At 39.3% G+C, this 22,035-nt stretch overlaps 1 protein-coding gene across 1 annotated transcript; it reads right to left on the bottom strand.

Annotated features, from left to right (window-relative positions):
* Positions 1–12,237: 12,237 nt before the first annotated feature.
* dthd1 (death domain containing 1) lies at positions 12,238–21,709 on the bottom strand. Its single transcript, XM_044098255.1, is given in 10 exon segments — positions 12,238–12,768; positions 13,241–13,298; positions 13,383–13,636; positions 14,793–15,073; positions 17,825–17,980; positions 18,066–18,313; positions 18,748–18,927; positions 19,700–20,051; positions 20,053–20,086; positions 21,340–21,709. Coding segments are annotated over 10 exon segments (2,244 nt in total). The 3' UTR covers positions 12,238–12,457.
* Between the last annotated feature and the right edge of the window lie 326 nt (positions 21,710–22,035).

Raw genomic sequence — 22,035 nt, 5'->3', positions numbered from 1 at the left:
GAGCAGCAACATCTAATTTTAATGGTTTTTCTTATGGCAGGCTTATGTTTGGTGTATTTTGTCGAACATTTTCGAGTGAGAAGAAATATACTTGAAGCTAAAAAAAAACAACAGACTTTCACCATTGCTTTGTACTTTAACGTGTACTTTTTGTCACATAATATTCTGATAGATAATTTAGAACACTAAATGTTAATTGTACACATACGGATATTAGGCTGTTTCAGAAAAAAAATCAAGAGCTTTTATTTTAGTACTATTGCCCCTCGATCGCAGTTTCTCGCTGAGAAAATGTGTTTGCTTTCTAAAAGTTAACTTATATTTCCACATTTTTTCCTAACCGGGAGAAAGTAAACATGCAGATGTGTTTGTTTACTCGCAGCTGTTCTAAAGTTGGGCAAACCTGATGGGATTTATGGGCTTTTGTTAGAAAGCCGAGACGCGGGAGGTGCACAGAGGCGTCTTCCTTTCAACAAATTCCTTCTGGCTTTCAAAGAAAAGACAGTAGGTTTCCTCACCATGGCAACCCTAACGAGCAGGCCACACCAAGCTGTTGCTTGTTAGCAGCTACTATTTTGTGTGCGTGTGTGTGTGTGTGTGTGTGTGTGAGTGCTGGAAGTTTGTGTGTGTATGTATGTGCTGTTTGTAGCACCTAATAACACAACAAGATCAAAGTCAATTTAAGAAAAAAGAAGAAACTGTTTTTAATGAGCAAATGTTTCTGAGCAAATTCTTTGAAAGTTTCTGTCAAAGAAGCTTAAATATGTTTTGCACTCGTGGAAATCAGCCTTGATCAGTGGATTTTGAGGCTTTTATCATATTTTTTATTTTTTTATTTTTTACTTTTTTAACTTTGTTTGCACCAGAAAAACTCTATCTGAGAGTCAGGCCATAAAAGCAAAGTTAATCATCTCCTGTATGCAGCGTTTTAAAGCCAGCTGGTCTTTGGAGCTAAATATTATGCTTTGAGAGTGAAACTGTTGTCTTTGATATTGTTCATATAACATTACAAAAGCTGAGGGCAGAGGTTTACGCACATACACTTCTTCCTGATGACCTTCTTGCGATAACGAGTTACATTCCTGAAGGTGTTCTCGAGACAAGGAGTTAATCTCGAGAAAAAAAACAGTGTTTTCTCGAGATCATGAGATGATTGGTGTGTCTGTGTGACACCTGATCCCATCCTTCACATGCATTATCTCATTATCTCAAGAAAACAATCAGGAAAAAAAAAATATGCGGAAAATGTTCTGGACTTCTATAAAATACTGAATTTTTTCCGTCTTGATTTTTTTAGCGGAGTGACAGAAAGTAAAAAAGCTGCCAATATCTAAAGGCAGGTTTTAAAGGAAACTTCAAGTCCCAGAGATCTATTATAACAAAGTTTGGCTTTTAGGCTTCGGTTTTAAAATCTTTGTGTCTTTGAACAAAAGAAAGCATAAGAATCTGAAATCGCAAATCAAAACCGAGCTGGAGCTGGTGAAAAATCTAGTGAAACCAAACGTTTCTTGTTTTAGAACAGCTAGAGAAACCTAAATCAATTGAGGTTGCAAAATGCCATAAAATGTTATTGGAAAAGATTTTAGACATTTTTTTTAAACTTTCCTCAAATTCAGAAGCTTATGTACATTTGACAATAAACGACTTTTCAACCGAAAGACTTTTCAATTCTCCCAGCTTTCCTATTTTCAGTGTGTGTAAATATCTGGCTTGAACTGTGTCCGTTGTTTCCTTTAATCTTACCGAAGCCTTCCATTGGTTTGGAAAGTAAATCCGACAGTTTGTGGATTTGGGAAATTTTGCTCCATTAAGATCCATAAACATATTCAAACGAGTCTGATAATCTAATCAGAGAGGAAAGAGGAAAGATCTCACAGGACTTTGCTCTGATGCAACTGCTCGTCACAATGATTATGATGTGAATGTTTATCTTACTCCTGCTACTACATTTACTGAACTTGCTGTGGTAATAGCCTGCAGCTACTATTACCACAGCGGCACTATTTAATCTCAATAACAGAGACACACACACACACACACACACACACACACACAGATGCGTACTTTGACGCTGGCATGAAAAAAAATCACTTCACATAAGCCACAAGTGAACGCTGAGTGCATCAAGCAGCATGTAGCCAACCCGCTACTAACCACATTACATCCATTATGGGTTTTCATAATTTTTAGCTCCACTCAAAATAACCCCCCACGTCCTAAAGCTCAGATAAGTTATTTTTGCAAAGAGAAAAAAACCTAAATGAATTCAGACATTAGTCTTAAAAAAAGAGACTTGATTTGCAGATTCTTAAAATAATAATAAAAAAAAAAAAACTTTTTTCTGCCCTGTAACATAGATTAAATGTGAAACTTAGCACTCAATATGTCTCATGAAAGTTAGCATGCACTCAAGCAGTAAGGTAACCAGACCCACCACGCAGTTTGCATAGAGATCCATATATTCTCCCTTTTTGCAGGCACATGGGCTCTGCCCATTAACACTGTTGGGAATCAACGCCCCCATGCTTTTAATGTGTTTATTAAGTTAGCATGACTGTTTAGCCAATATGTCGACAATCGGCAGTTCTGAGTTGCTTCCGGATTCTGAGGTTAATGTTCAAACATGCCAGTGTTGGAGCATCAGACCTGATCTTAATGTCAAATTCCATACCTTGGACCTAATTGAAGGTTTTATATATATATATATATATATATATATATATATATATATATATATATATATATATATATATATATATATATATATATATATATATATATTTGCTAAATTCAAATTTTAAATCTTTTTTTAAGCAACTGTTTAACTGTCCTAAACTGTTAAAGTTTTAATTTAAATATTTGGTTGTGTTGCCTTTTAAACTGTATAACTCGACTCAAAGGTTTTAGGATCCTTCCATGAGGTTCTCGCTATACTTTACATTATTTTTGGCCCATTTGTCTCGACCAAACTGTTGTAACCAAGTCAGGTTTGTACGCCACCTCTCTCCTGTATTTCCTATAGCACTGAGTCAAATTAGATCAGATTTCCGGTCGATTAGATTGAGCGTAACACCACAGTACGGAGGCCGTCACGGGTTTGGGTCCCAGTGTGCTCACAATCCACTTCCTGTCTGACCACTTTCAAATAAAGGCTACCAAAGCTGGAAAAAAAAAAACCCTTTAAAAACAAAATTAGATCAGAGCTTCGTGATAGCTCCTCCAAACCACTGACTTTGTTGTCCCTAAGCCATGTTTGAACTAATTTGATATGATATGATACGATCAGGGTCATTGTCTCCTCAAAAAACCCATTAGATGACCTTCTGTTTGATGTCTTGAGATTTTGTACCAATATTTCCACATGATGCTCTTTCCTGATGATGCCATGTTTTTGTGAAGGGCAGCTTTTTGTGCAATGTAATAACCATGCAACATTTTGGTGCCACTCCCATATGTCAGGTTCAGGTGATTAGGTTGATGTAAGGATGGGTATTATGGCTAAAACCAACATTTTTGTTTTAGCTGACCTCAGGACATGCACCTTGACTTTAAGGTCTTTGACCCAAAGTGCATTTCCACACTGCAGTGTTAGTTTTTATGTTGCTTTTAGAGTAATGGCTTCTTCCTTTTGATTAGTATTTCAGCCCATGATAGTTCTTATTTCACACTATCAATGATTCTTTATTACTAGCTTATTTCTGGGGCTGAGAGGGTCATTTTGCAACAAAAGACAGAACTTGTTTACTTATTGAATATATATGCTGACATATATAGTTGTTTAAACAGGTGAACATGCAACCTTTAGACAAATGATTTACTTGGCTTGTTATCATACATAATGCTCTTCCTGACATCTTGGCTGAATATAATAAATTTTTTTCCACAGTGACACATAGGGAAAATTTTGAGCCACTGCCTAAAACCAAGATGTGTCTCCAGTTATTTCAAGTAATTTTAGAAAAAAATGGTTGTCAATTGCTTATATGTACGTCACCTGTATAAAAAGGTGAAATACCAATGCTCATGATCAGTATTACTAGGTAGTTATCAACAAAGGATGCTATCTTAAGAGTTTTAAAAGTATTTTTCTGCCATTGAACATTTTATCAAGCAGTGAAATCTTATCAGATCCTACACACCTGACCCTGTGTCCAGCCTGAGTCTAGTGCAGACCCAACAGTAAATCCGTTCAGATCATCTCATACTGTGTCCGCTACCCCCTCTGAATGTGAATATTGCCAGACTCGTTTGCTCTCCCGGTGAACCCGATGTGTCACGCTGGCCGAGGAGCAAAGATCAGAGGCCAGGGAAAGGTCAGCCAACCAGGCAGACTGCTGGCTGTCCACTGAGAGACTAACAGGATGCTTATGTAATGTAAATGGCTACATGAAATCAGTGCCCCAGTGAACCCAGGATTTGAAATGCAACACTGCATGAGGCCAAATAAGGTGAATCTATGCCAGATAGTTTAGTGACCAAAGACATTCAAGTTTTACTTAGCTGGAAAAACAGCTTTACTTTGGATTTTAGACATAGGATTCTTTTACAGAGTGCTGATGTGAAGGTTACATGCAGCCACCATGAGAATGAATGTAATTTATTTTTGCATTTCAATTTTGCTTCTTCTTTTTTTTTTCTTTCTTCCGACGTTGAATCATAACACCATGAGCAACTTAAATGAATTTTAATAAGAAGAATTTAATATCAGTTCGGGTCTCTTTGGATTTTTCTTAAAGTGATCGTGATTGGCTCAAACTCTTAGTCATAAAGGATCTTGGTATTTGGCATTTTAATTCCACCTTAGAAGAACATTGCCTCCTTCTGTCAGTCATTTAAACCTAATTATTCCTAATTTCACTGATTTTTCAAACCAAACACCCAAATTGCTATGAATAATTTAGCAATCTCTGCTTCATTTAGCATCTGACTGACATCAAAAACTCAAATAATGCTTTTAAATGTAATTGTAAACAAATTCAGGCAGTAAGAAGAAGCGTCCTGTTAACGCAGAACTAAAGGAAAACATAATTAGATACTCATTGGAGTACGCTGTGGTTCATAAAATCAAAAGGTAAGAGTAGATTCACTCATTCTCAAGTGGAACAAAGTAATCCATCTTTAAAACTTCCGACATGCTTCTACATCGGCCCTCTCAGCCGGTCAGATATTGAAGCAAATGAAACCACTTGAGAGCAAGGTCATCTGCAGTGCAGTGTCTAACAAGGATCTGTGGAATCGGAGAGGAAAGAGGACAGATGGTTATTAAAGAGGCAGAGGAACGTTGCCAAATAACGTCATTCAAAAATAATTGGAGGCTAAAATGGAAATAAAATAATCCCTGAACTGAAGTATTTCACAGACTAATATTGTCTTTTTTTGCTCACGAAGATTAACTATCTGCCTCTTCACTATCCATTTAAACTGCCATCCCCATAGACTTTGCTTGGATTTTTACGTCTCCTCGGTTTTAGAGACGAAAGGGACAATAAAATGTGATTCTGAATATTTAATTTTGTTCTCAAATCTGGATTTATATTGTGTTGTTTCCCTGAGTTAAAGACAAAATATTTTACTACTTTTACTCCTGTGTTTCCTTCACCCTCCTGCTTCTGTAACCAAAAATCAGCATGACTATTTATTTTTAAAGAAATAAATACTGAAATGACGTCTGGAAGGCTCAAAATCAATTGCAAAATTACACCAGTGTTGTAAATATCCAAACATTCTTACTGACTATATAGTTTTTTTTCTGTCATTGAGTGCATTTTGCCCAAAAACTGTTTCCTTTAAAAAATAAACTGCCTCCTTCAAGTTAACTGCTGATGGTTTTATACAGTTTCCCACTTCCTTTGCAACAGGAAGTGGGACACTTCTCCTTTTATCGTCTCTTTGAAATGTTTAGAAGGAAGCGATTACTGACATTTTGAGAAGATGATACTGTACACTTAATCTGTCAATAGTAATTCACACAGTCATTTCATGAGACTGAGTAAATAAATAAAAAAATCCTAACTGTATTGTCAAGAAATGAGTTTGATGCGTCGTTAATTTGCTCTGTATGACTTGGATTTAATATTTAGCGCCACAAATATGTGCCAAGACATTCCTATTATCTCAAACTATTATATTGATAGTTTGAGCAGATAAACGGGGACCTTCAGTCATCTGGAAATTTTACCCAAGGATAAACGGGACTAGGTAAAATTCTCACTTCTCTTCCTGGCATCGTCCATGATGTATAAAAACAGTGAATTTGAAGTGTCGCTTTAAAATACATCCGCTGGAGTTGCAAAGCCATTGCGTCATAATTTTGACTTCCCCAAATTGCTTAAAAGTATAATATGTTCAGTGCATGCAAATGACTGACTTTAAACAATGTTAATAGAACATCTCCCCATTATTATTCTGGTATTTAGGAATTTGACATAACTTTTGCAAAGCGTGACAAGTACAGCCTGATTTTAAACTCTCAAACAGAAACATTTTAGCAGAGTTTACGTAAATGTCGCGCTTTGGCTGTAACTGTCATTGGCTGTGCCCTCGTTCTGACCCTCTCAGCCGTAGACGATCCTCACGGTGAAACCAGACACGTCTTTGAGTGTGAGAGAAAGAAATTAAGCCGGGCTTCCTCGTCTCTCCTCGTCTCGTGCTTACCCTCGCAGAACACGTAGACACCGCTAACGTCCGTCCGGCAGCTTCACACGCCGGCGGGCACAGTGTTACTACTCTCTCTAACCCACACGCTTCACCATTTCCCATCGTGTCACACCTTCCTCCTTCATTCCCTCGTGGCTTTTCTCCTGTTTATTCGCTCCTCCATCACTCTCCTGGCTCCTCTTCAACCCCCGCTTCTCTCTCTCTCCATCATTCCACTCTTTTTCTTCACCTTGTTTTTTTTTTGTTTTTGTTTTTTTTATTGCTCCATATCACAACATCTCAAATATGAGTGGAGAATTTACACAGTAAACAATACCAATTTATTTTTTTTATTTTTTTATTTTTTTATTTTTTACCAGGAAATGGTCAAAAAGGACACGGAGACATACTTGGAATTGATGGTTTGTGCCTTTTACATTTGATGATTTAGCATGGATATTTTTATGCTTAAGTTAAACCCCGGCAGCAATGCCTCTGCCCAAAACCCCTGAAAAAGAAATCTTCTTGAAAAATCACTGGCTGAGTTTAAAAACCTCCATCCAATGGGCTTGGCATTGCCTCAAATTGTACATAACTTCCTTTCTGTACTGGTTCCAAACTCCAAAAGCTTTGCCCACTCAGTCTCATTTGTGTCGTTCATGCTGCATGAATGGCTTTCAATTAGCTTAGATCTGGAAGGAGGCTGTGGCGCTGCTGACATGCGTCAATCTTCTGCAGCTTGTTCAGGACTGTGGCCTAAATTCCCCCAGAAAAAAAAATGTATATAAATAAAAATCTGTGCAGCTACTTTCTGTTTTGCATCTATTTTGGAGTAAAGTTCACTCCTCAACTCTAACTAATTAGGTCAGTGTTTTCCAAACGGTACGCTGTGGGATTTTTGTGAACGCCAGACATTATCATTTCAAAATGATCTTGTAAAGAAATGCATTTCTAGTTGGTAACGCTGGCATTTTCTCACTTATTACCCAGACAGGGTCCAGCTCTTTAAACTTTGGACAATTTCTTTTTTTAATTGGCAGAAAAAAAAATCTACTGCTTCCTCTTTTTAAAGACATTAGCTCAAATGCATTGTCAGCCAGGAAAAAAATTAAATAATGCATCAGCGGCAGAAAGCTCCACACACCATACCCACTGTGGAGCATGGTGGTGGCAGCATCAAGCATCAGACTGTGGGAATCCTTTACATTAGCAAGAACAGATAAGCTTGACAGGGAACATGAATGTAACTAAATACAAGGCACTCATTGAAGAAAAATAAAAAATGTGAGTAGCTGCGAAAGACCTGAGACAAAATAAAACTACCAATATCAATGGTATTAAAAATGGATGTTTTACGTCCAGTCTGATCTTGACCTATTTTCCGGAGAAGAATGGGCAAAATATTCTGTTTCTAGATGAGACAATGTGGTAGGGATGTACCCCAAATGGTTCTAAATAATTTAGCAAGTTACTGTGTCACTCAGGTGCAAAAAGCAACGAGAAAATGTAGGACTAGACAGTAGACCTGGACTTCCACACGTGAATGCCAGTGGAGGACTTTGCAAAACGATGCTGTGAACGGTAAAGCTGAGATATAGAAATCATGCAATGTTCACATAAACCACATAAATTATTTTAGATGCTATTTCTAAACCAGAAAACGTATCATGTACTGTATGTATTTTAATGTTTTATGTCGGACCTATTTTTCTCTTCTAGCTTTATGCTAAGCTAAACTATGCTAACAATATTTACTAGCTCACCTTTTTTTTTCCTGTTCTTATATTTCCTTTCATGTTCTAGACTGGACATGTTAAAGTAGAGAACTGCAACATGCCTTGTTTTTTTGGAGAAACTTTTGAGTGTGTTGCTTAGAAACTGTTAACAAAACCAACCAGGCTTGAGACCTCCATTTAGAATAAATTGTGCTAAATATAGTGCGTTTTCAAAAGCCTGGATAATTAAATAAGCCTTAGAGAGTAAAGCATATTTCAGATATTAATAGCTGACAAGAAACACAGTATTATTTCCAAAAATGTGCTGCGGTCTGTTTGCTCTCGTTGCAGACTATTACAGTGCACATCATCATTCCTCACCAAGTACTCTGCATCTGGATCACGTTAAATTGCTTTACTCTGAGATCAGCAGCTGATCGAAGGGATATTGACTCCCACCTTTCCCCCCTCCAAAAAACAGGAACACAGAGTGAAGCTCTAAAGTGAAGAAGGTGATGAAACGCATGATGAAACAGATGAGGTATCTTTCAGCATCTCCTTCTGATTGCACCCTTCTCCATTGCCTCATCAACCCTCTGTTTCCACCGCTGCTGGACAGCGGCTGTACCCTCCCAGAGTGACTGGCTGCGTGGCCTTTTCAATAATGCAGGAGGGAGGGAAGTGAAGAGAGATAAAATGAGGGAGGAAACGATTTCTTGGCCCAGCAGGAGCCCCCCGGGTGTGACATTTACCTCTTGGGTTGTCAGCGCGTGCGTCTCACTGTGCATGTTAGACGGCCCCAGAGCCAGACTAATGATACCTCCCTCCAGCTCACTGACTCGGAGGACAAAACTCTCCTGCCAGTCATGTCGTTTAGAATCTCACTGAATGGAGGGAATAAGTTGAATAAGGAGGAATGAGGTGTTCTCCAACGAACTACGACAGAAATATTACCACTTAGAGTACGTGTGAAGTTGAGAAACACCACAACGTCTATACAAGGAGAAAAGAAGCATTAATAATTAAAAAGAAGAGATCGATATGTTTAATCCTCCTTTACTCTTTTATACGTCATTAACCTCCGCCACCCCCTATCGGCGGATCGGGGTGGTCTCGTCTCTCCTCCAGAGAACCCCACTAACCCCCACCTGGGCTCCCAGCGTCTATCATTAGCTCCCTCCCTTAAGCTCAGGGCCGGCAGAATGTCACACAGCTGGACTGTGAGGCTCTGAAGGCAGATGAAACAGAAGAACTCCTGTGAGCGCCTTGAAAAAGCTGGAGCTGGAGCAGTTTTAGATACGGCAGGAATCCGCTGTGGCCCTGTGGAAACCAGCTGCAACTGGCAATTACGTTTTCATTTGAAACACAAGTAAATATCTCATTACAAGGTCCATTTCCCAGCTGTGTGATGGCACACATAAAAGATTATCGGATGTTAGCGTTTGTGGGATTCGTTTACAAAACGCTGCTATTTCTGTGCGACTGGTGTTTGTTTTACAGTGTTAGTTAAGAAAGAAGCATTCTTAGACTATAAATCTAAAATAGATTTTTCTATCATAAACCTGTTGCACCAGTTTGTATTTTTCTTGGAAATATGTAGAGTTTAGTTAAAGGGGTTGGAGTATTATGCGTAATTGATTTTTTTGAGGTTTATAACATGTTATAATGTCATTCCCATCTCAAACACATACCTGGATTGTTACTTTAGTAAAACTGTAACCGTGTTGAGATCCAACTGCTCGATTTGTTCAGATAAAAGTAAAAATATGTATTTGTTCTGCCTGTGCCACTTAAAAGTTTAAGTAAACCACTGCTACTTTAAATAAGTAGTTGAGCATGATGCACTGTTTGATATCTCAGATCAGTTGGAATGCATGCACAATTGAACTGAAATTCTTCTTTTGTAAAGTGCCTCCAGACATTTGTTGTGAATTTGCACCCATAGTAACCTCATGTCACAGTAAGCAGTAGCTCTATCTGCACTGATGAACATTTAACAGCCTCAGCATGTTATATGCTTGAACCAAAAGAGAAGTCTGACCTATTTGTAGGCCACCTGTAGGTGGCACCCATAGAATGTGCATAGAGTATTGAACTTCCATCACTGGAAGATGAATACATATGGAACCAGAAAAAAAAAAAGATTTTCTGCATTTTACACTCTTCATACCAAAACACAAGCATTGTAGAAAACAAGAGCGCATCCTAAAATGAGCTACCTTTTCTCCATGTTAAATGCTTTTCAAGGAGGCCAACCTACTTGACTGGCTAAACAATTAGACAATGTAAGAGCTGTCCAGTTGTCAGTCCAGTTTTAATTTAACTCATTTTATCTAAATAGTGTCATCTCGCACTAAATGTCATCTCAATGCACTTTACAAGACAAACAGGACTAATATTGGATTGGGTTATGCATAAGCCAATCCAATCAAACTTCAGACATCACTCAGATTCTTTTCTATGCATTTCAGTCACACATAAACTTAAATTTAGTCCACATATCATACAATACAGTCCTATTCTACTGATTATATTGAGCCTCTGCGTAAATAGTTATCCATCTAAGGAAGACCAACTGGTTTAATCGAGCCATTGACTTTGTAGCAATCCCTCATAATAGGCAAACATGTGCTTACATTGGAGTCTTGCATATCGAGAGCCAAAATAAGGTTTCACAAAGACAAGTGTTACATCTGTGGCAGTGTCATGCTACGCCGTAAAATCCAAAGATGATGCCCCAGCTTACGCCACTTTGATCAAGTAAAACATGAGAAGCATTGATAGGTGTTTTTAGATCAACTTTCATCCGTATTACTTGTTTACTTCCATCCTGCAAATAATCAGTCTGATCAAATACTGAGCCTTGTTTATCTGAAACACATCAGCTCACAGACATCAAAACATATTAGGCTTTTAAGAACTTCAATGTGATGGGCCCATAGATATAAGTGGAAAAAAAAAAAACACATTATAGATTTTGCATGCATGGCTCCTTCTTTTAGCATGCGCCAAAGTTCAAATGATTACACAGTAACAGGATTTGACAAACTGTCACTCAATCAAGTGGATAAATAAGTAATTATAGTCAAATTTGAAGCAGATCTCAGTTGTCTCATTTACATACAAGTATGTGAAAACAGTAAGCTGAGGAATAGGCCTTAGTTTTCTAATCACATCTCAAGAAGTGCTGTCAAGTTTTTAAAAAATGACTCTGTCAGGGAGCTGAGAGGAGGTCACATCTCAGTGTTTGTTTATGAGAGAGATGATAGAAGACTGGTCCACTAAATCTCTCTTCTGTCGCTGAAGACAGACTTCTGAGCAAAGTGAGAATGTTAGTCTGTTTCATAGATAAAAATAAAAAGTTTTGAATAAAAAAAGGATTTCAGACAAATAAATAGGATTATTTCAAGTTGGGATGAAAGTACACCAACTTTCAGACAAACGATTTTACATAACAGGACATAAAAATTTGCTGGCGGTCTTAAAATTACAAAAACAAATTCCTTGTACGACCTTTATGTTACATGGCACATTAGATGCTACCGCCCCTACACTATCTGTCCAGTGTTGATGCTTAAGAAAGATACAAAACATGTTTTTTTAACCAAAAAACCCTTGAACCCTTAGCTTTGCAGAATCTGACATGTTAAACAAAACAATATACCCCAGCACAGTTTCTCACTTAAGACAGTGATGCTAAAGAGAATAAAAAAATCAGCTTGGTAAGACTTTAACCCAGCTGTTTTTTTATTACTTTATGTTTATAAAGCAAACAATTTCAAAGAACTGCAGGAATAATGCATAAAGGATTGTTCCAATACACTGTTTGATCAGGTCCTCCATATTGTCTAAAAGCTCCTGAGATGTCATAGTAAGAGGTGTACGGGGCAATTAGCTGAAATCTCACAATCATTCCTTTTGTTGATTAAATATTAAATATCTAAATTGCATTTACTACAAATGCTGCTCCCCAAATCAAAAAGGAACCTCTTTCCTCTTCCCACAATATTGTCTCCCTGTGCAATACTGTCCTCTTGTGGAATAATCAGATTACTACATCATGCTCCTTAAATTAAGCTGGTGTGATTCATTTTATTTATTTATTTTCACTTTCTAAAACTCCTTGCTTCAGAAGGTTCTGCCTCTCGCAGCAGCACCTCTCGGGCCAGCTCTGGTCTGCCTATTCTGCCCAGGCTCTGAGCGAGTTGGGAGGCCTTTGGGTGGCGTGTGACAGCAGGCAGCGCTCGCCTCCACATGGCCAGGACGCGAAAGGCCTGTTCTGACGGACTGTCCCTGGAGCGGAGCTTCACCAGCTGGGCTGCGCTGCGGCTGAGACGCAGGGAGGACGCCAGCAGAGACGTCTCCTCCGGAGACAGCTCCCGAGACAGCCAGAGGAAAAGGGCGTCCGAAAGAGCCTCTGATAGGTTTTAAAACGGCAATAAACACCATTAAGAAAAACTCACAGCGTAATGCTCACTAACAGCGAGTTGAACTAAACAATCCTACAGAGAAATATTACTTTTGTACAATAAAATGTCAGCAAGTGCTAATTCACAGTTGCTAACTCCACATGGCAACAATATTTGACATGGGATGTTCATATTTTTGTTGAGTATAAAAATAATATAGAATAGTAAGAGTAGTTTTTCCACATGCAATATAATTTAGCTTGTGTTATTCAATGTTATTTTAAATATATATTTTATCGCGCTAGCTTGGTGATCTTTGGGTGTGGCGGGCCCTAAGCAGCTGCTTAACTCCCTTATGCCCTTGACCACAACATGTAGTATTAATACAATGTGAAAAAATTCTTGAGGTAAAAATACTTCAGCAATGCATCTAAGAGCAGCACCAACAGCTGCTTCTAAACCGCTGACTGAGTCGCCCACCTGCATCCTCAGCTATCTTCACTCTGGTGGCAATCGGCCGATGAATGACTCTCACTTTCTGCAATCACACAAATGTAACGTGTTGAAAGAGATTAAAGGTCTTCTCCCTAAATTAAAATGATGTTTACCAAGACTTCTGCACCTTTGGTAAACTCAGAGGCAGTTTACAAACTGGGTTTGCCAGGAGCTTCGCATCCCTCAGAAGAGCTTTGTCTCCTCTCCACTCCAGCTCAGCTGCGGTGACTCTATAAAACAGGGCTGTGCCCTTGTAGCAAGGCGAGCTGTAATTCCCAAACGGGTCCACTTCGGTTAGGCGCACTAACAGCTCATTCCTCCGCTGACAGTGAAAGGTCAGCCGCTCGTGTGACTCCTCACTTGTGTTGCTCTGTGTGAAGGCTGCAAAGTGCAGATAGGCAAAAATCACAAAATCGTACAAGCATTTTTTCCCCTGTGAAATGTTGCATTTCAAAACTTCTCCTATAAAGCAAAGGATTTCTTTTAATCTCACTTTACCAGAAAGAATTATCTGTTTTACGACATTTGTTTCTAGATATCCTCTGTGGCCTGTGAAGGCTTGTCTATAAATCTCTACTCACGTTCCACCATCACTCATCATTATTTCATAAAATTATAAATAGCCTATGTTTGGTTTAGCCCATTTTCAGTTCCTCTGCTCTTCTGGGGATCTGTTGCTTATCTGCCTTTAGGTTGTTACTTTTTTGTGTTGAACTTCCTGTGCCTTCACCTCTTTTAGTTTTGGTAATAAAGGTTTCTGAAAGCTTTCACTTCCTGCATGCCGAAGTGAATGCAGGTTATAAAACCTATAAAACCTGAAGAGATTTTCATTAATTGGAGGACCTTTTTATTTTGCCTTGATACATAACATAGTATGACTAAAAGGGAATATAATCACTTTTAACCGCATCTTTAGGTCATGGGACATAAAGCAACTTCTCTCACCCAAAATCAAAACATCACACTCCCAGTGTTGAAGCCTTTTAGGATAGTTGCATCAGTTTTTCCTGTTTCGGCTGAGCTAAACAAACTGATGTTTAACCTGGAAATGTGGTGCCCACACACTGACAAGATAAGACATGGAGCAGGTTAAGAGTAAGGGCGGTGAGAACATTTGAAATCAGACATTAAATTGTTCGGAAAACAGTGTGCAAGGGTGAGACTTTAAACAATAACTGCCAATATGCCCAGAACTTCTGGAGTAATGTTGTTTAGATTGGGGCAAACCTCCTCACAGCGATATCAAAGACTGGTAGATACACGAAGCGTCTGCGAAGTATTTTTTTTTTTTAGCTAATGAAGGTAATACTAGCTATTAAGAGTGCAGAGTGTCTTTTCCACTATTGTTACATCTTTTGTTTAGTGAGTAAAATAAGTTTAATCATATAAATTTCCTCTCCGGAGACAAGTAAGAACAGCGCCTAGACGTTAAACATTCCACAATCGTACCGGATTTGAAGCACTCTGAACAGTCCTTGTGTTCTTTGACACATAAAGACATGTGACAGCTGACATGTGATTCTGGCCGGACTCCCACCTGTGGATGTGATGTTTCCACTGAAGCGCAGGAGAAGCTGATCTCCTTCACACAGGGAGATCTCAGAGGAGGTCTCCACGGCCCCACCGGCCCGCCGTCTGTTCAGCTCCCAGCTGAGGTCTCTGCTAGGCAACGCAGCCAGGAAGACGCTGTGAGGGTCATCCCGTCCATGCTGGAGGACGACGGTCACCGGGTGGCGGCAGGCCGAGGCCTCCAGCTCCTCGGCCAGCGCAGCCAGGTGACAAGGCTGCAGTGGTGACAGGACACGAACTACGAGGAGTCTGGTATGAAGAGGCAAAGAGAGAAACTTAAGCTTTACTTCATTAAAAGAGACTGGATTATCGCTGAGTGAAAAGGGCTTGTTATCAGGAGCTGGAAGTCAGAAATAATGTATTCATGGGAAATTAAGGAAATTATAAAACCTAGCGTGCAAATATATTATTCCCCACTAAGCTTGATTTAGATAAGAAGAACGAAGAGTAATGCAGTTTTAGGGGGGAAAAATTAAAATCCCTTCTTAAAGCTGGTTTTGTCACATGTAATGTCGCTTCAATAATCAACTAGAGAAGACGGGTTTCAACTCTTTGTTTTTTCAAGTACTTCCCAAAGGAATCCAAACAATACAAATCCAACATAGAAGCGCTATAAACCAGGTGAAGGTAGGCGTTATTTAACTGTAATGTTCAGCTGGTTGCTGATTTACTCATAAGTAAAAGTGAGCAGAACAACAAAACCATAATAAAGTGGAAGTAGTGCTGGGCAATGAAACGTTACACAATTTTATTGAGGAACAGAATGAGGAACGAAGAAATAATAAAATTGGCAAGTATAATTTAATCTATAGACAATATATTGTGTAAGTGTGATTTGTTTTATTTTATGTTGTACTAAAACATATTCTCTTAACTCTTAAACCACATATGTCAGAGTCAAGGCCCGCGGGCCACATCCGGCCCGCGAGAAGATTTTCTACGGCCCCTGGGATGATCTTGATTTATTATTAGAACCGGCCCGCAGCAAGCCGGCCCCCCGTTCGATCCTTACAACGCCCACCCCCCCCCCGTCGGAAATTTACGAAGACTTGAGCCGGGCCGCTGTACTGTTGGAGACCACTGCACTAGACTATATGTTTCAATGAACATTCGATCAGTCCGGCCCTCGGCTTGTAGCTAAATTTTTTATTTGGCCCTCCGTCCATTTGACTTTGACACCCCTGTCTTAAACAATGAAAAAATTTTGCTTTTTTAGTATTAACGTTGACAGAATTTAAGAAAAAGTCTCATTAGTTAATAACAATGTTTATTATGATGTGCTATTTAAGTTTGTGGTGGAATATGAGTGAGAACATTTTAAGTCACATTGTCCTGCTGCTGAAGATCATGTGCATTTTTTTTCCATGATTTATCCACTTCTGTCAGCAAATACTGTGAAGTATTCTCCTGCAGTTTTATAATTGATGTTTTGATAATTACACGTGACATTTTGAACCAATATCAAACCGGTGTTTAAAGTCCTGCTAGATTTGGACAGCGTTACTTGTTGTTATGTTATTTATGACTTAGTAGCTTTAGCTCGACAGAGATAGCTTGAAGTAGCTCCTCTCTGATATTTCCTCATATTATTAGCTCTCAGGTCCAAAGATCACCACCCTGTCACAACCATGCTTGACACACTTTCATGAGCAGCTTGAGTTGATCTTCTGTTTGGTTTCCAATTTATGATGATGCTTTGTGGGTGGACATCTCTAGTTTAGTGTGATCTGTCCAAAAGACAAATGGTTGTAAAGTCCTGCAGTTCATTCAAATAACACTTTTGCAATTGGTGAAAAATTCTCCACCAGTTTTAGCCTCTAAAGAACGGGACTGAAAACTAACTGAAGTACAACCAACTTCACTATTACTCCCACTGTGGTTTCACTTTGGGTTTTTTTTGTTTTGTTTTGTTTTTTTACATTGCATGCAAACATGTTCTGGTACTCTATTTTCAGTTCAGGTGCAAGAAGTTACGTCATCTTCCTTTGCAGTGAGCATAACTTCATTCGGACACTGTAAAAGTGAGAAAGGGGAAGCAAGATGAGAGCATGACTGTACAAATCAGCTAACGCTACTGACCAACTTCTGCAGAAACACAAAGAGAGATGTGGTGAAAGATACGAGATTATTTCTGCTCTCTAAACCATTTCCCAACACTGTTTTAGCAAACAGTATTTGCTGGGTGGGTGGATGAAGATGACCAAAAACTGTGTCCATGGTGAAGCTTGCCTACATCTTTTCCAATGACAGCAGGACCTTTACTGTTTTGTGCTATTGACTTGGCAACAATGAGTAAAGTGTTTGGAGGAGTCATTGTGAGAATCTCAAAACTAAGAAAACTGCTGTGACTTTCAAACACGGTGGTGATGGCATCATGCTGATGGGCTTTTTTTGGAGGCCAGTGGGTTTACTGTTAACAGTAAATCCATCACCACCGTGTTTGAAAGTCAGAGCAGTTTTCTTAGCTTTTCTTAGCTTTTATATACCCAATGTATATGAAATACAGTGGATTTACTGTATTTCATATACAGCAAACCCACTGCTGTATTTCTTGCTCAAATACAGCAAGAAATACTTTCGCCAAGTTATTGACTTTGGATGAAATCAGCAGCTTGATGGTTGAAACTTGTACTGTATGCTGGATTACTGTATGCTATGAAGACTTCCTGCCATTCTTGAATAAGGAAAATTAATTGTCTCACTTAGGAAAATTAATGTTTTCTTAGCATATGCTATACATTTTACATCTAAATTCAGTTTTTTTTTCTTCAGAAAAGCAAAACATCCATTCATCCGTCTAATGATTGTCTGTATCCACTTATCTTAGCAAGCTGGGGTAGCTGGGCAGAACCCACGCCTCCATCAGAAGAACGTGTGAACTCCGTACAAAAAAATCAACAACAAAAAAAAAACAAAGACCTGATTGAACCAATGTGCCACCATGCAGCTCAAATAGGCAAATTAAATAAATGAAAATCTCTAGGATATCGTTTTACTAACCTCTCAAAGTTTTCCATCAGATCAAAGGAGACCAGTCCGTTCTTCTGGTTCCTGATGACTATTTGATCAAGAACAGTCCACTGTTTGTCTCTTGAGCCTAGAACAATCAGCAACTCATTGGATGTCTCGTTAGATCTCACATAACCACCAAGGATTCTGATAGAGACACAGAAGGGAAAGTAGCTTAGCAACAGGACTAAGAAACGACAGACGATTTAGTGTTCCTACACTTTTGACCCACCTTACTTTGCCTGAAGGAATCAAGGGATCACTAGGAGCCCCATCCTGGTGTGCTTTGCTTTCCTTCCTCCTTTCTTCCTCCTTTTTCTCAGAGTTTGGTGGACATGGAAGCGTAATTGTGAGGGGTCTCCTAAGTGGCTGAGAGGTAGGGTGGGTGAGGTGGAGCAGTGGGCTGGCCGACACCACCGACTCATAGGCATCATTCCTGGACTTGAGGCCGGCCAGAAGGACTGCGTCCACCGGCTGGACCTGAAGCAGATGAGCAAACATCTTTTTGGCACAATTCGGATGGAGATGCAGAATGATATGAGGACGTGTCTCTCCTGAAGCTTTAATTTCGTCGACAGCGGGTTGTTTAATCAAAGCGGCGCCGAGCAGAGTGGGAGCTGATGTTTCTTGACGTGAGATCAAGCAGCAAACTGCTGCAGTGAAGTCAGTTCAGAAATGTTTGGACTCGCATGTACACTGAAATGCGCCACGCAGCTGTTCCTTGTTCTCTTCCTACAAAGCAAACATCTGTGACAGCAAATCTCTGAACTACTAGCTGCCTGTCTTTTTCTTCTCTACTCTGAATTTCACAATGTTTCAGCCATTTCAGAACAATCTGTTTATATGTTAATACACTTGGTCTGGCCTCCCACTCTACAAAAGAAGGTTTGGTGATCAGCTTGTTCTCTCCATACCGCTGTTTGGGCCATTACTGGAGCAGTGAAGGATCCTGGGAGGTAGTTCAGACAGATCCGAGGGTCCATGGGGATTTTTAGTGACAACCCCTTCCTGGGAACGTTGTACATTTCTCTTTTTGGACGTGAAACTACAGCAAATATCCCCAAGGAGTACACTTTCACCTCAGCAAAACAACCCTGTAAAGTATATAAAACATATATATATTATTTTCATTGCATTAAGTAGTAGGATAAAGTAAAAAAAAAGAAAAGCTATACAGCTGTGGGGAAATTACAACATAAACATAATCTATCACTGCAGTGGAAAGGCATTATATTTAGTTTGCATTTAATAAATTGTATATTGATAAAGTTGTCTATCAATCAACTTCCACATGTCCGTTTTTGGTATTTTTTAAGATAAATCTTTGTAAACTTTGCTTGGGGCTCTGTGAGTAGCTACTTTTCCTGGTCTTGAGAACTGTAAATTAGCTGTAACTGTGCTTAACAGGTATGTTATAACATAACTTTTTCTTTTGTTAAGCGGAGTTATGCTGCTTACAAAATGAATTGCTTCACGACGAAATAATATAACGTGGAAGCTTCGAAGGAAAATTTTAAGATATCAGCAATCTTGGGCACACGCAGATCTTCAAAATTAAAATCACCCTCAGCGAAATATACTCAAATTAACTTAATGACCAAAAAAAAAAAGATGAGAATTGCAAAGTGACAGTAACAAAGCTCCAAGATCTTAAATTAATTGTAGGCAGATCTGAAAAGGTGTGTGTTGGCAAGGTGGACAAATACCTTTAAGATTCCATCAAAAACAAAGGAATGCATGTAAAGTTCTAACTTGCAATAAAGTGTTGACCTAAAATAGGAAAAGCTTTATCAGATTTGATGTCCAACAATTGTTTTCTATTTAGTGGGAAACTGAACAGAAAACTTTCTACGCTAGCAGAAACACCTTTTGGCCTCCACGCGCTTCCTCCGTTGTCACCGGGGTGATGTAGCTGACTCTCTTCTCCTCATCAACGATCTTCACAGAAACCTCTCTGTGGCCGCTGCGATGGCGCACACGGTAGGGCACGGCCACGGTTACGGGGAACTGGAAGGCGTCTCGGTCCTGAACTTTTACACGAATCACTCTGCTGATGAGCTCCTCCGAGCCGCTCGCCATCAGGCAGCTCACGGTGTCGGCCGCCTCGCATGTCAGGGCTCCGGCGGGCGCTCTGATAAAACACGCATTTGTTGCTTTGTCAGAGCCGTCCGCCTCGCCTGTGAGCCTGAGCGTTGTTTTAGAACACACGAAAACAAGATTTGCAACACAGCGCAGAGATGGAGCACTTAAAAGCTTTTAAGCACAAGTTTCAATAAAATATATGGGTGACTGCCTGCACTCGTCTTCGAGCCACATTTTTGGGAACTATTTGGAGGGAGAGTGCACACTTTACCCATATCAGCTTCTGCCAGACTCAGTCTCTCCGTCTGAGCCGAATTCTCGTGATTTGTTCGACATTTTTGCACAAATGCAGCCACTGACCTGACAGTGAACTGTACAAAAACTATCTGGCTCTGTGGAGCCCAGGAGGTCAACTTGCGGGGCCTGTGAGATAACGTGTTGCTGAGTTTCTGTCTGAATCAGTGAGCGGAAGAAATGAGGAGCAAGTTCCCATTTATTTCCAGAAGAAAAAAAAAAGCAAGCTGCATGTTTGTTTTTTTCTTCTGAGAACAAGATGCTAAATGTTTCTGTCATCGGAATGCTCTTTTATTCCATAATATTATTCAATATAAAGACACTTGGAAACTGAATAATTTTCCAACCTAACTCCAGTTATAAAAAGTAAACTTTTATGAAAGGCAAACTAGAAAAAAAGTATCCACACCCTTTAACATTTTTTGCATTTTCACAAAACGACCACAAAGTTGGTATTTTGTGTAATTAGCCGAAGCAAAGTGGCGCATAACTGCAGAACTAGAATAAACTGCTGTTATATTTTGTTCTTTTATTAAAAATTAAAGAACTAATTAAAAATGGGAAAAGTGTGTCATATTTTGTGAAGTCAAAATAAAGCTTATTTTACTTTAATTTTGCTAAATCAAATCTAAAGCAATTAACTGCCTTGAGAGGTCACATATTGCAATTTCTAACCACCTGCGGTTTTTAATCTCAGCAGAATTCCATCTTTTTTTCTGCTTCAGATGGTTTTTTTTATAGAACATCAGAGAAACAAAAAGCATCATGAAGACCAAAGAGCACTGCACACAGGCTAAGGAGAAGATTGTGGAGAAGTTTAAAGCAGGTTGCCGTGACAACATTTAACTGAATCAAATTAGGGCGCAAAAATACTTGAGGATAGAGCAGAGGTTCATCTTCCGAAAGGACAACAACCTTAAATATGCAGACAGACCTACGACTGCATAAAAACCATATTCATGTATCAGAATGGTCTAGTCAATGAAGTTAGAATAAACACGCTGTGATGGTTGTGGCAGCTTACCATGTTGTAATCCATTTCTCTTCTGTTCTCCACTTAGTTTTATTTTTTCTGTCTTTCTCCTCTGCTTCCAGTGAAGTAGCCTGATGGTAGAAATCCTTCTCTTGACCTCTGATGTTGGTTTGCTCTTTGGTCTCTTTCTCAGTGCTGCAGTTTGAACTGTTGAATCCAGAATCCAGGGTATTTTTCTGATCTTGAGCATCTTGAACTTCTCTAATCTCCAGATGATATTCAGATTGCTGATTCCTGATGTCTTCCGTTTGATCTGAATCATTCTCGTCTCTGGGTTCCTGAGAGACGGCAGCTGACTCCTCATGCGTGGATAACCGGAGCACTGCGGCATCCAGCTTTGGAATGATTTTGGTCACTCTGTCCATGAGGTCCTCCATGTCTTCCCCCACTCTCAAGAAAATGCAGTCGGATTCTGAAACAAATTCACGGGAGATTGAGGTCGTGCCTTTACTGTCCACCTTTGTCATAGTCTCCGAAGGGTCAAAATATGCAATTCGCTATATTTGAAATCTCAGCTCAGCGTTTTGACTGAAAGATTTATTTATTGTAACTAAGTCAGAATTTCTTCTCTCCTGTTTTACTCATGCTTTTCTGGTTTGGACCAGAAAATGACCAGTAGGGTTTATTTACACAGTTTTGAGACTAAATACGTTCACTTGGATTTTTCCTAAAGATGGGGGGAAACTCTCAAAATAAATACATATTTTAATACTGTAGTACCAAAACTAGTGCTGCCCTGTGATGGACTGGCAACCTGTTATGGGTGTCACCTTTCACCTCTCATGATCACTGG

This window comes from Gambusia affinis, linkage group LG18 (assembly GCF_019740435.1).
Source record: "Gambusia affinis linkage group LG18, SWU_Gaff_1.0, whole genome shotgun sequence".
In the NCBI taxonomy this organism is placed as follows: Eukaryota; Metazoa; Chordata; class Actinopteri; order Cyprinodontiformes; family Poeciliidae; genus Gambusia; species Gambusia affinis.
Note: the sequence above shows the minus strand (reverse complement) of the source record. Positions and strands in the feature narration are given on the sequence as shown.